Below are 13,861 nucleotides of genomic sequence, written 5' to 3'. Positions count from 1 at the left end.
CCCTGGGCAAGCCATTTGATCTCTCAGGGCCTCAGTTTCCTTATCTGTAAATGAGTAGAGTTGGACCAGATGACTTAAAGTTGTTTCCAGCTCTAATCTCCTGCAGTCTTGTCCTACCCTTGATAGTGTATTTTCCCTGATTCAGGACTGACTTCTAGGCATGGAGTCACGTAGTGCTCAAATCTTCACCCCCGCCCCAGACAGAGGTTGTGACTGATGCTGGTTGTTAAGGGACGCAGGATCCACCCCTAAGATCTGGGGGAAGGGAGCCTCAGAGATCATCTCCTCCTCCAGACCCCTCATTTTACAGAAGAAGAAACTGAGGCTCTGAGAGCGATAAGAGCGCTCTCATGGCCCCCAGCCAGGCCTTGAGCCTGGGTTCCCTAACTCCAAATTCAGCTCTCACTAAACTGCATCACAGGACCTAGGGGTAAAAGGAAAGACTTTTCAAAGATAATGGACAAGCTATTACCATAGCTTGAAGGTCAGAGACCCACATGTGGCATAGCAGGCCTTAGAGCCAGGGCACCAGGCACATGATAAAGGGACTGGAGCTGAGTACAAGCAGCTATATTTTGTTTCAGCTGGAGGGAGACCTTCCCCCAGACAGTCATCTGGAGAACAATGTGCTGACACTGCCCTCTGTCCGGCCTCAAGATGCCGGCACCTACATCTGTACTGCTACCAACCGCCAGGGTAAAGTGAAAGCTTTTGCCCGCCTCGAAGTACCAGGTGAGATTACCCTAATGCCAGCCTCCAACTCTCTCCTGCCATGTCTAGTGGGTTATACCCTCTGACCACCATGCTTTCTCCACAGAGAGGGTGGTGCCTTACTTCACCCAGACCCCACACTCTTTTCTGCCTCTACCCACCATCAAGGATGCCTACAGGAAGTTTGAAATCCGCATCAATTTCAGGCCTGATGCTGCAGATGGTAAGAGAGTGACTGGTCATGGGTGGGGAGGGTACCTATTGCAGCCTTGGGGATGGAAGCCTGGATCAAGACCCAATTCACCGTAGAACCACTTCCCTGTTACATCACCCTCTCCCTCGCATCAGTTGAACCCCCAGGTCTCCAGATCATTTTTGAGCTCTGCCCCTCTATCTGTCTCAGAGCACATACAGCCCAGAGGGTATCTCATGTTTCCCTTCTTTCTCCTCTGTCTCCTCTCATTCATTCTCTCTTCATCTCTCTCTCCATGGTATCTCCCCTCCTGGGATTCTCCAACATGATCTGTTCTTCGTTCTCCTCTCTCCTGTTCATCTGCTTCATTCCCCCTTCTCCCTGAGGACTTCCCTCTTCCTCCCCTGCTCCCCTGCTCCTTCTCTGTCCCTCCTCTCCCAATCCTGGCCCATGCCTCTTGCCTCTCTCCATTTTTCCGTTTCTGCCTGTCTTCGGCCCTCCCTGTCCAGCCCTCCTCCTTTATTCTGGTAAGTCCTCCTCCCTCCCCACACACCTTTTGGGGTTTTGGGTCTTTCTTCATTTAACTGATCTCTCTGTGGAGACAGACTCATGTCTGTTCTCCCTCTCTATGTCACCTTTTAGTAGGTTCCTTCCAATCTGGAGGCTCCCCCATGGGGAAGGGGGAAGGGGGCATAACAGGCCAGGTGACTGTCTCCAAAAGAGCCCGAGACTGAGGTGGGGTTGGGAGGCTGGGTAGGGACAGAGCCAGCCTGGTTCGGGTAGTAGCATGGGAGGAGGGGAGAGAAGGAGGCAGCAGAAGGACAGGAAGGCCCTGATTTGGTTGTTCCCCACAGGCATGCTGATTTACAATGGGCAGAAGAGGATCCCAGGGCCTGGGAGCCCTGTCAATCTGGCAGCCAGACAGCCAGACTTCATCTCCTTTGGCCTGGTGGGCGGGAGGCCAGAGTTCCGGTGAGATGCCCTTCTCGCCCCACACTCCCACTTTCTCTCAGAATCCTGAGCAGGTTTGAGGCAGGGCCACGGGATGGTGAGACAGCCTGGGCAACAATTCATGAGGAAATAGCCCCTGTTCTTGAAGGGATCCCAGTCTAATGGGAGAGACACAGTCGCAGCCCTCAGGGAATCCCCATTGTTTGGAAGGAGCAGGGGAGATAGGCTACATATGAAGGACTCTCCTCATGTTGGGTAGTTGGGATTGGTTGTTCTAGTAATTGGAGAGCAGTACTAGAGAGATTTAGTTTCAGACAGCTTCCCAGAATCAGTGGAATTTAAGTCCAGATTTAAGTAAGAAAAACAGGCCTGGGAAGAAAGATCTGGGATGGAGGGAAAGAGGGACAGAAGACAGATCTACCTGCCTTGTGCATGGATGGACTGCAGCCTGGATCGGGACCCAGAATTCCTCCATTTCACTTGCAGCTTCCAGGGTCTCCTGGCTGAAATTAGGAGGGCCCTTTCTCCCATGGTCTTGCCCCCTTCCCCATAGTTCCTGATCCCAGGCTACCTTGTCACTAACCTCTTGGCCTGAGCAGGTTTGATGCTGGGTCTGGCATGGCCACCATCCGCCACCCCACCCCCTTGGCACTGGGCCAGTTCCACACAGTGACGCTGCTTCGAAACCTGACCCAGGGTACCCTGATTGTGGGTAACCTGTCCCCTGTAAATGGGACATCCCAGGTAAGGCACTAAGTACCCCTCCCCTGATGCCTTCCTTTTCTCAGTGATGTCTCAAAACCTTCTCTGCTGGGAAGGCACAGTGCATACCCTCAGAAGCTCCTGGTGTGGGAAAGGAGAAACAGGTCTTGCCCTCAGGAAGTCCTCAGGTTGATGTGATAGCTGACAGTCTCTGCCCTCAGGGAGCCCGTAGTGTGAAGGAGGAACTTCAGCTCTTTTGGGGCCCTCCAAGACTCTTGCCAGGTCTGCCCGTTTGGAGGAGGGGCAAAATTCTCTTCCACATCCTTGCTGCCCTGGGGTATGGCCTAGCCTCAAAGGGGAAAACAGTGGGCAAAGGGCTCAGAACTGGGCAGAGGCCAGGGGCAGCCAGAGAAGGGTCTAAGGGTGCCCTCAGGCAGCAGGCTTCCCATCACCTCCCCTTATCTCATTGGTCCTTTCACTCATCACCCACTAGGGCAAATTTCAAGGCTTGGATCTGAATGAAGAGCTCTACCTGGGTGGCTACCCAGACTACGGTGCCATCCCCAAGGCTGGCCTGAGCAGTGGCTTTATAGGTATGACTCACCTTCCCTCCCCACAGAGGGGCTTCATCCCAAGGAGGAGGTTCTTTTAACTCCACTTGACCCCATCAGCAAGGAAGGAGCTCCTAGGAAGGGCATGACAAACCTTATGTGAATATGGCTGGGCATCTTCCCGGGTTCAGGCAGAGAAGGGTGCCCTGCCCCAGCCCTAGCATCCTCTGCTTCCTCAGGCTGCGTGCGGGAGCTTCGGATCCAGGGTGAGGAAGTGATTTTCCATGATCTCAACCTCACGGCCCATGGCATCTCTCACTGCCCCACGTGCAAGGACAGGCCCTGCCAGGTGACATCATCCCATCCCCTCCCTTCTCCCGACCTGGGGGCCCCTAATAATGCCCCAGTTAGCCCCATAACTGGTCCTTCCCTCTGTCACCTTTCCCCATCCTCCCTGCCCCTTCTTCCTGTTCTTCCAAAAGCCTTCTCCTGCTCCTAATGAGCCCAGGGATAGAAACCAGAACCCCAGAGCCTTGGCATTCTGGGACTACCAGGAGGAGGGGGGACCTCCAGGATCTGGGGACGTTGGCATTCTGGGACCTCAAGAGGAGGGAGGGCCTCCAAAACCCCAGGACCTTGGCACTATGGGACCATCAGGAGGAGGGAGGGCCTCTGTTCCCCCCTTCTGTGTAGGGCCCAAAGGATCGGGGGTGCTGAGGCCTGACCTGTGGGGTCTGCCTTGCAGAATGGGGGGTTCTGCCAGGATTCTGAGAGCAGCAGCTACGTGTGCTCCTGTCCCTCTGGCTTCACTGGAAGTCGCTGTGAACACTCGCAGGCCTTGCATTGTCACCCAGGTATCTGACTTCCACCTGATAGGAGGGAGGCAGCTTACACAGTGGGAGGGGCAAGGGGTTTAACAAGAAGAAATACTCTCTAGCATTTATATGACACTAACCTTTGCAATGCTCTTTACAAATTACCTCATTTTATCCTTTCCTGTACTGGAAAATGAGAGAGGTAGACTCCATGACCTCTAAAAGCCCTCTTATCTTAGCCAAGGATATGCTGAAGCCAGCTCGACATTGTTCCTGAGAGCTGGATGTTAAAATTTCCATTTAAGCATTTACACATAAGGAATCAGCAAAAGCTTCAAATCAGGACGTGATTTTTTGTTTTGTTGATCGTCTAGATTTTAGAAAGTGATGGAAAAAATGATAATAATACAGATTCAACTTAAAGGTGTATCATGAACACTTTTTTCCAGAGCCACGTGTTAATTACCAGCATACCCTTGCTTCTAGTTCTAAATCTCTGGGCTATGAATTCAGCAAATACATATTAGAATTCTGTCACCCAATCCACTTTCCTCTGATACATATCAACATCACCTCCTGCTTCTACCACCTGCTACATCCTTGGTCCCTGCCCCCACATGACACCCTGGGACCAACTACCTCAGGGGCCTCCCCTCTCCCAACGCATAGAAAGAGTGGAGGTTGTCTTGGCCTAGATGATGCCCAGCCATTTTCTCTCTCCTCCTCCCACTCTTGACCCTCATATGCCCTGTCTTTTCCACCTCCCCAGAGGCCTGTGGACCCGATGCCACCTGCGTGAACCGCCCTGATGGTCGGGGCTACTCTTGCCGCTGTCACTTGGGTCGTTTTGGGGAGAAGTGCATGGAAGGTAAGTGATGCCAGCCCTCATCACAGGATGGGGCCTGGGACCTTGAGCCAAGGGACAGAGGGAGTGAGAGAGGGAAAAGAAGCAGAGACAGGGAGAGAGGAAGAAAGAAAGGGAACATGTGTGCTGATTAGGAGACTCTAAAAAAATTTTTTAAAGCACAGAGAGTTTTTTAAAAACTTAATTTTGTTTCAGTTCCAAATTTTCTCCCTCTCTTTCTCCTCCTCTACCCATTGAGAAAGAAAAGGGAAAAAATTACAAATATATACTATCATGCAAAATAAATCATGTCGAAAAAAAGGAAAGAAGAGAAAATATGCTTCAATTCTGTCTGAAAGTGAATTGAATTTTATATCATGAGTACTTTGAAGTTGCGGTTGGTCATTGTATTGAACAGAGTTATGAAATCTTTCAAAGTTGATTATCTTTACAATATTATAGTTATTATATAAATCATTCTCCTGGTTCTGCTCACTTCACTCTGCATCAGTTCATACAAATCCTTCCAGGTTTCTCTGAAATCATCCTCTGTTTCTTATAGCACAATAGTATTCTGTTGCATTCATGTACACAACTTGTTCAGCCATTAACCAATGGATGAGTATCTCTTCAGTTTCCAATTCTTTGTCACCACAAAAAGAGCTGCTATAAATATTTTTGTACATAATCGTCCTCTTCCTTTTTCTTTGATCTCTTTGGATACTGACCTAGTAGTCGTATAAGTAGTATACCTGTTTTCCCACATCCTCTCCAAAATTTGCCATTTTCCTTTTTTGTCATCTTAGCCAATCTAATGGGTATGAGATGGTACTCGAGAGTTTTAATTTGCATTTCTCTAAGAATTAGTGATTGGGAACCTTTCTTCATATAGTTACTGAAACCTTGGATTTCTTCTGGAAACTGCCTGCTTCATATCCTTTGACCATTTATCAGCTGAAGAATGGAGTTATATATTTTAGAAATGAGACTTTTATCAAAGAAATTTGCTGCAAAGTTTTCCCATTTTCTTGTTTTTCTTCTCATTTTAGTTGCATTAGTTTTTTTTGTGCAAAAGCGTTTACTTTTTATGTAATCAAAATTATCAATTCTGTCTTATGTGAACCTCTGTCTTTTGTTTGGACACAAATTCTTACTTTATCCATAAATCTGACAAGTAATTTCTTCCCTGCTCCACTAATATATTTGTTAAAGCATGCACTCATTTTGAGCTTATCTTGGTGTCTGATGTAAGGTGTTGAGCTGTGTCTATTTTCTGACAGACTGCTTTCCAGTTTTCCCAACAATTTTTGTTGAATTAAGCTGAGTTCTTGCCCCAAAAGCTTGAACATTTGTGTTTACCAAACACCAAGTTACTGTGCTCAGTTGCTTCCGCGTATTGTGTACCTACTCTGTTTCCCTGCCAACCTCTCTATTTCTGACCTATGACCAAATTGTTTCGATCGTTACCACTTTGTAGTATAGTTTGAGATGTGGTACTGCTAGGTCCCCTTCCTTCTCATTCTTTTTTCATTATTGATTGTCTCAATATTCTTGACCTTCTGTTCCTCCAGATGAATTTTGTTATTATTTTTTCTAGCTCTATAAAGTAGTTTTTTGATAGTTTGATTGGCATGGAACTGAATAAGTAAATTAAGCAGTATGGTCATTTTTATTGTATTGGCTCAGCCTGCCCATGAGCAATTAATATTTTTCTAATTATTTAGATCTATTTTTATTTTGGTGAAAAATGTTTTGTAATTGTGTTATTATAGTTCCTATATGTGTCTTGGCAGGTTATTATTTTATACTGTCTGTAGTTGTTCTGAGTAGAATATTTCTTTCTATCTCTTTCTGCTGAGTTTTGTTGGTAATATAAGAAATGTTGATAATACGTGTTAGTTTATTTTATATCCTGCCACTTGCTGAATTGTTCATTGTTACTGCAGGTGTGACAGTGACTACACCAGCCCTGTCAGGTGCCGGTTCATACCTGGCATTACCTGCCCTCACCAACACCCACCATGAACTGCGCTTGGACCTTCAGTTCAAACCACTGGCTCCTGAGGGACTCCTGCTCTTCAGTGGTGGGAAGGGTGCACCTGTTGAAGACTTTGTGTCCCTGGCAATGACTGGTGGGCACTTGGAATTCCGTTATGAGTTGGGTTCAGGTGAGTACCACATGGGTATGAGGAGTGGGGATTATGGACCCAGGCATTCACTTTGATAGGGAGATGGGCATCTGATTCCCTGCTACCTCTGATACGTGATCAGATCTGTGTGCCAGTATTCGTTCCCTAAGCTGAGCTAATGAATGAGCATACCCTCCATGACCTGGGCATCTGCAATGACTGCTCTAAAGAAAGACTGCTTCCTATGCCAAACTGAGCACCAATCTGAAATGCTAGGGGGCTCTAGACCCCGTGCCAATTCATAGGGCTAGAGTATGGTCTTTAATAGCCCCTTTCCCCAAGAACTGAGCCAGAACTAAGCCTGCCTTTTCCTGATGTCCGTTACAGGTACAGCAGTGCTCCGGAGTACCCAACCCTTGACCCTCGGCCACTGGCACCATGTGTCTGCAGAGCGGCTCAATAAAGATGGCAGCCTCCGAGTAAATGGTGGGCGCCCAGTGCAGCGATCCTCCCCTGGCAAAAGCCAAGGCCTCAACTTGCACACACTCCTCTACCTAGGTGGCGTGGAGCCTTCGGTGGCCGTGCCACCTGCTGCCAATGTCAGTGCCCACTTCCATGGCTGCATCGGCGAGGTGAGCCTTTTCCTTTCTACCATTCTTGAGTGCCAACATTCTGTCCCCTCTTGGCTCTGCCAAACTGTGTAACCAAAGGCAAGCCACTTCATTTCTCTTCTGTAAAATGGAAATAACCACACATGTAACACCCGTTGTCACAGAGTTACCATGATTCTCAAAGGAGATCATCTAATTGGGATTACTTTGCAAACTGCAAAACAGAACTTAACTCTCAGCTGTTACAGTCGCCATTTTTATTATTAACATTGGTGTAAATGTCATTATTACGAGAGTCCCCATGTCTTGTATCCTCATATCATTTTGACTTCTAAGCTCCAAGAAGCAGTTCCCTCATCTGTAAAATCAGGGTGACTGGTATTCTCTAAAAATAGTCGCTGCTAACATTTCTATGGCACTGTAAGATTTTCAAAGCGCTTGATGTCTCTTATCTCCTTTGACCCTCAGAGTAAGCCTGTGATGCAGGGGCTGTTATTATCCCCATTTCACAGATGGGGAAATTGAGGCCAAAGGAGATTTAAGTGGCTTGACCAGAGTCAAATAGCGAGTGGTTTCTGAAGCAAGATTTGAACTTAGGTCTTCCTGACTGCCAAATCCAGTGCTACCAGGCTGTGACCTGTTATAGGATACATGACTTTATTATTTTACAGGGTTCTGAGCCTCAGTTTTCTCATCTGTAAAATGGGGCTGACAATAATACCTTCATAGGACTATGGTAATAAAAGAGCTTTGTTAACTTTGCAGCACTGTGAAAATGGGAATCGCTGTTATTGTTAATCAGCGAATAAATAAGCATTTAATTAAGTACCTACTATGTGCCAGGCCATGGGGATAGAAAGACAGAGAGAACTTAAAATCGTCCTTACCTTCACGGAGTGCATATACACTTGAGGGAGGGGATGGTTGGATGGAGGACCCATGGCTAAATCTCAGCACATACAAAGTCATGGCGAGGTAATTAGAGAGGGCAGGCCCTAGAAGCTGAAGATCAGGGAGAGCTTGTTGAAAGAGATGGTACTTGAGCTGAGTCTTGAAGGAAGCATAGGTGAGGAGGGGGTACACCAGGCAGGGGGCCCAGCTGGAGAAAAAGCTGCAAGATGGGAAATGGATTGAGAGAACCAGTAGCAAGAAGGCCAGTGTGGACAGACCACAGAATGTGGGAAGGGGATGAGAATGAAGAAAGCTGAAAGGCTTGAAAAGCCAGAAGGAAGGGATCTGTTTGATAATAAAATCAATAGGGAGCCATTGCATTTTACTGAACAGGGGAATGAAATGGTCAGACTCGTACTTTAGGAAAATCACTTTGGCTGCTGTCTGGAGGATGGAGTGGAGTGGGGAGAGTCTGGATGCAGGGAGACCCAGTAGCAGCTCTTGGAATAGCCCAGCTAAGAAGTGAGGAAATACAGAACTTGAACATCACTAGGGTGGTGGCCGTGTCCTGGACAGGAACTCTGTCTTCTGCATCAGACAGAGATCTGTCTCTTCCAAGGCAGGGACTGTCTCCTCCTTGCTGGTTCCCTGACTCCTTGACCTTCCCACCGTCAGGATCCTGAGCAAATATGGGAATGTGGGGAAAGGAGAGCATCTCTGGAACTCTGGCCTCCAACCCACCAGGCCAAAGGAGATGAGGTCAGGCCACCAGGCCCTGGACCAGTGACCACATCTCTGATCGTTAGGGGCCCTTCACTCTTTTCCTTGTCCCAAACATTGACTTCTGCTTTCCTTGGCCCCAGGTGTCAGTGAATGGGAAACGACTGGACATGACCTATAGCTTCCTAGGCAGCCACGGCGTGGGCCAGTGCTATGACAACTCTCCCTGTGAGCGCCAGCCCTGCCAGAATGGTGCCACCTGCATGCCTGCTGGCGAGTATGAGTTCCAGTGCCTGTGCCTTGATGGTTTCAAAGGTGTGTGAGTACCCTGTGATCTCCTTGGAGAGAGAGAGGGAAGGGTATGGGGGAGGAAAGGGAGACAGATGGGGGTTTCCTGCAGGTGGTCTCTCTCTGGGAGGGAAAGAAAAGGGCAATGGGTGGGTATTCTCTGAAGCCCCCATGACCCAAGGCCAGTGTGCTGAAGGGAAAGGAAGGCTGTCCATAAAGCCAGATGACCCAGGTTCAAGACCCAGCTCAGACACTTTTAAGATAAAAGGATTTCTGCTCAGGCTACCTCTCCTTACAGAGGAGATCTTGACCATCCAGATAGTTAAAAAGTCAGGATTCAAACCCAATTGGATTCAGGGTCTGACTCTTGACTCTGAATCTAGTTCTCATTGTGTTAGCCCTCTCCTCATTTTCAGGGTGAATGTGGGTATGTAACAGCCTCTCTAAGCCCCTGATGCCCTCTGTGTGAAATAGTAATAATGCCACTTGTACTCCCCTCCTTTGCGTACTACAAATCACTTAAGGAATGAGAACTGTGATGCCAGATGCCAATCAGTGCCCTTCCCTCCTCAGGAGACCACTGTGAACATGCAGAGAACCCTTGCCTACTGCCAGAGCCTTGCCTTCATGGAGGTACCTGCCAGGGTGCCCGCTGCCTCTGCCCGCCTGGATTCACTGGGCCTCGATGTCAAAAAAGTAACCTATCATTCCTTCCCCTCACCCCCTGCCCAGGCCCTTCTTCTATCCTTGGCCTGCTATCTTAGGCTGCCACAGCAGAGAGGATGCTGCACCATGGGGTGGAGGTGGGGAGAGGGTTGGGTCAGAACACCTGGATTTAAGAACTGCTTGAGAAGTCATCTTCCCTCTCTGGGCCTTGGTTTTCACATCTGACAATGAGGGCACTGGACTCAATGAAGTCTGAAGTCTGTTCTAGCTCCAGCCTTCTGAGAGCCTTTTTGACATTGGGTCCCAAGGTTAGGCTCAGTGTGGAGAAACGCTGAGTGCCTGACAGCTGACCAGGCCCTACCCCCTCTCCCACAGGCCGAGGTCCTCCTGAAGCTGACTGGCACCTAGAGGGCAGTGGAGGCAATGGTGAGTACTCCCACAGGACGACCAGCCTGACTGCCCTGGGACAAGGGAGAGGACAAGGATCTGGTTCTCTCCATCCACTCCGTCCTGGGCTTTCCCATCCCTTTCCTCCAAACATTTCTCATCCTTAGTTCTTGTCCCCGGGCTTGGGGATTTCTATCCCTCACCCCGAACCCAGGAATAGCTGATTGAGTGGACAGATCTGCCTGGCAAAGACAGTTCACTTCAATTTCAAAGCTGTAGGAGAAACATGGAGCTACTCTAAGAAACAAGTCTCTGCTTTCATGGGGATCATAGCCTAGACTGACAAGAGGTTGAGTCCCCACTGGCACAGAGTGTTGAGTGGGTGTATCTATTAGGTACAAATGATTGATTTTACCAAATCCTTAATTGTGTGCAGAGCCCTATGGACCCTTGCATTGGGGGTTGGGTGTGACAAAGGGAAGGTGACCTATGGAGTTTAGAGGCAGACTGTGCCAAGTGGATGGGTCTGCATATGCATGGACAGCCCAGGGCAGGGATGATTGACCTGAGGCAGTCTAGGGATAGGAAGGATAACGGAAGTTGTGGGGGAATCTCTTCCCCTAACCATGGGCCCAGAGCTCTTGAAGGTGATGTAGGGGATCTAGAGAAATAAAAGGGGAGTAGAATGACCCTTGAATTTCTTTTTGTCATTTCATCCATCCATTCATTCATTCATTCCTTCCCCCTTTTCCCTCCCAAGATGCCCCTGGACAGTATGGAGCCTATTTCCATGATGGTGGTTACCTGTCATTCCCAAGCCATGTGTTCCCTCGGAGGTAAGGCCGCTACACCCTCTTCCCACCCCACCCATCCCCCCAATACACATATGCAGGGTTCTTGGGAGAAAAGCTCACCTTGTAAAGTTTAAGCACTGTGGAAGGGGGTGGAGGCTACCTTTAATATTATTCTCTGTCTGTGTTCACTATGTGGCATCTCTGGGAAGAGAAAGTGCATCCAAGGAGTCCAGAAGTGATGTGAAAGGGGCGTAGGGCGTAGGTGGGGTCCCCATAGCCTCCCTGCCTTGGCAGCATGGGGTAATCAGGCATAGTTCAAGGGCATCAAGCCCAAATAGAAACAAGGACCACCAAACCATACATGGGCATCTCTCAGGTGCATAATGACTTCTAAAGCCCCATATTTACATTATGTGTCTTCTGTTCTATTTGACTTCGTTAAATATTTCCCAGTTACATTTTAATCTGGTTCAGGCCACATTGGTAGTGGACTGGACTTTGAGTCTGAAGACCTAGGCTCAGCTCTCAGTTTCCTCACCTGTAAAACAAAGGGGTTGGCCTAGAGGGTCTCTAAGGGGACTTCTGCCTCCAAAGCCAATGAGCCTTTCTCCTCCTTGTCCAGCCTCCCCAGTGTTCCAGAGACCATTGAGTTGGAAGTTCGGACCAACACTCCTAACGGCCTCCTGCTCTGGCAGGGCGTGGTGAGCAGGGCTGGGGACTCAGGGCTGCAGGAGGAGAAAGAACAAGAGCCTCAGCCTCTTCCCACCTTCTTATTTTTTTATGAAACTTTTGGCAATTCAATTCAATGAAGCATGTATTACTCTTGCTGTATACAGAGCACTGGTGTCAGGTTTAGGGAGGAAAGCCTATGTGCACTGGAGTCTAGTAGAGGGATAGGACAATTCATTTCAGCTCCAAAGCATTTATTAAGCACTTTTGGTGTACACAACAGTAGGCTTAGGCACTAGGCAGGAGAGTGGGATAGGGGATATCTCATATGCAAAGAGAACAGGGTAGTGCAGAGTGCTCTGAGACCTACGAGTAGAGAACTAGTGTCATGGAGAAGATAGTGCTGAACTGTATCCGAAAGCCCTGGGTTCAGGAAGTAACCTGAGTGAGGTTGGGAAAGTCACTTAATCTCTTTCAGTCTTTAGTTACCTCATCTATAAGAGGGGAGGGTTGGCTGATCTGGCTTCTAAGGTCCCCTCCAAGTCTAAATCTGATCCTGTGAAAGGGCATCACCAACATAAGGGACAGGAAGGCTTCCTGGAGGAGGTGGTGTTTGAGCTAGGCTGCAGAGGATGGGCAGGAGGAATTCAGCAGGGGAAGGAGGATTGTGTGTCCTGGTGAGGGACCTCCAGTCCTCAAGCAGCTGTGGATTTCCCTGGCAGGAGAGCAGAGAGGAAGGGAAGGACTTCATCAGCCTGGGGCTACAAGATGGGCATCTAATCTTTAGGTGAGTTCCCCTGAATGTCACTCCTCTTCAACAGGTGATCCATGCCAATCTCCCTCCCTTCCCTTCTTCCTCCGGCCCCTCTCTCCCAGTCTAGCCCTTCTGGGGCTCCCCCAAAGAGAGATCAGGCGTTTCCCAGGGGAGGCAGCAGATTCCTCGGATCTATACCCTCTCTGTCTGACTCTCATGCCCTCTTGGGGTTCTGTGTGCAGTTACCAGCTGGGCAGTGGTGAGGCCCACATCATCTCTGAGGATCCCATCAATGACGGTGAATGGCACAAAGTGACAGCCTTTAGGTAGGGTGCTGGGCATCGGGAAGGGAAAGGAAGAGGCAGCCTGGCATTCAGCCTGTCTCTGGAATGGACCACATGCCTGTCATCTCTGAGTTTTCCTGGGTCTCTATGCTTTACTCTTCCACCCAAAGGGCACTGGTGCTGGGAGGGCTGATCCTTGGGGAGAGTGGGGCTTTTGGAGAACGGAGTCGGGCAGGGGGGTTCACCCTGGGGAACTTCCCAGGGACAGCCCAGGAAAGACAAGTAGGGGCTGACCCCATTATCCCTGCAGAGAGGGCAGAAGCGGATCCATCCAGGTAGATGGAGACGAGCTGGTGAGTGGCCAGTCTCCAGGACCCAACGTGGCCGTCAACACCAAGGGCAGCATCTACATTGGTAAGGCATGTCCTTCTTCTCCTTGTGCCCAGGGGTCATCAAGAGGCATTGGTGGGTGGAATGGGGAAGAGGAATGAAAGAGGAGGGAGACCCGACTTGAGGCCAGCTCTTACCAACAGGGCAAGTCATTTAACTTGTGTGAGATAGTTTTCTCGTCTGTAAAATGGGACCAAAAACCCATGTGTGATCTGCCTCACGGATGTGGAGGGAAAGTTCTTTATTAAACGCAACCCATATTATGACTGTTGTCATCTGTCAGTCCAAAGAGCCCTGAGTCCATGGGGAAGGGACAGGCCGCCTAATGGGGAGGAAGGTCAGAAGTTCAGTGACAGCAAGGGAGAAAGAGCACTGGGTTTAAAGCCAATATCTTGGTGTCAGGGAAAGTTGAGTTCAAATCTCAGCAGACCTCCCTGTGATCTTGGACAAGTCACTTTACTGTTTCTTCATAAGTTAGACCTGTAAGGTCCCTTCCAATTCTAACTCTGAG

General features: G+C 49.0%; 1 protein-coding gene across 7 annotated transcripts in view; it reads left to right on the top strand.

Moving 5' to 3' along the window:
* HSPG2 (heparan sulfate proteoglycan 2) overlaps positions 1–13,861 on the top strand; it is a 162,217-nt gene that overhangs the window by 146,371 nt on the left and 1,985 nt on the right. For 4 of the 7 annotated variants that reach the window (XM_072609207.1, XM_072609205.1, XM_072609204.1 and 1 more), the window contains 19 exons: positions 585–732; positions 818–934; positions 1,414–1,431; positions 1,759–1,876; positions 2,455–2,599; positions 3,051–3,150; positions 3,348–3,457; positions 3,854–3,962; positions 4,693–4,791; positions 6,714–6,935; positions 7,284–7,528; positions 9,262–9,433; positions 9,980–10,102; positions 10,448–10,498; positions 11,220–11,295; positions 11,876–11,954; positions 12,645–12,709; positions 12,919–13,002; positions 13,271–13,374. In XM_072609207.1, the coding sequence (XP_072465308.1) occupies positions 585–732; positions 818–934; positions 1,414–1,431; positions 1,759–1,876; positions 2,455–2,599; positions 3,051–3,150; positions 3,348–3,457; positions 3,854–3,962; positions 4,693–4,791; positions 6,714–6,935; positions 7,284–7,528; positions 9,262–9,433; positions 9,980–10,102; positions 10,448–10,498; positions 11,220–11,295; positions 11,876–11,954; positions 12,645–12,709; positions 12,919–13,002; positions 13,271–13,374 (2,185 nt within the window). The remainder of the gene's footprint in view (positions 1–584; positions 733–817; positions 935–1,413; positions 1,432–1,758; positions 1,877–2,454; positions 2,600–3,050; positions 3,151–3,347; positions 3,458–3,853; positions 3,963–4,692; positions 4,792–6,713; positions 6,936–7,283; positions 7,529–9,261; positions 9,434–9,979; positions 10,103–10,447; positions 10,499–11,219; positions 11,296–11,875; positions 11,955–12,644; positions 12,710–12,918; positions 13,003–13,270; positions 13,375–13,861) is intronic. The other 3 variants (XM_072609209.1, XM_072609208.1, XM_072609206.1) reach the window with 1 other exon arrangement.

This window comes from Notamacropus eugenii, chromosome 5 (assembly GCF_028372415.1).
Source record: "Notamacropus eugenii isolate mMacEug1 chromosome 5, mMacEug1.pri_v2, whole genome shotgun sequence".
Lineage (NCBI taxonomy): Eukaryota > Metazoa > Chordata > Mammalia > Diprotodontia > Macropodidae > Notamacropus > Notamacropus eugenii.
Note: the sequence above shows the minus strand (reverse complement) of the source record. Positions and strands in the feature narration are given on the sequence as shown.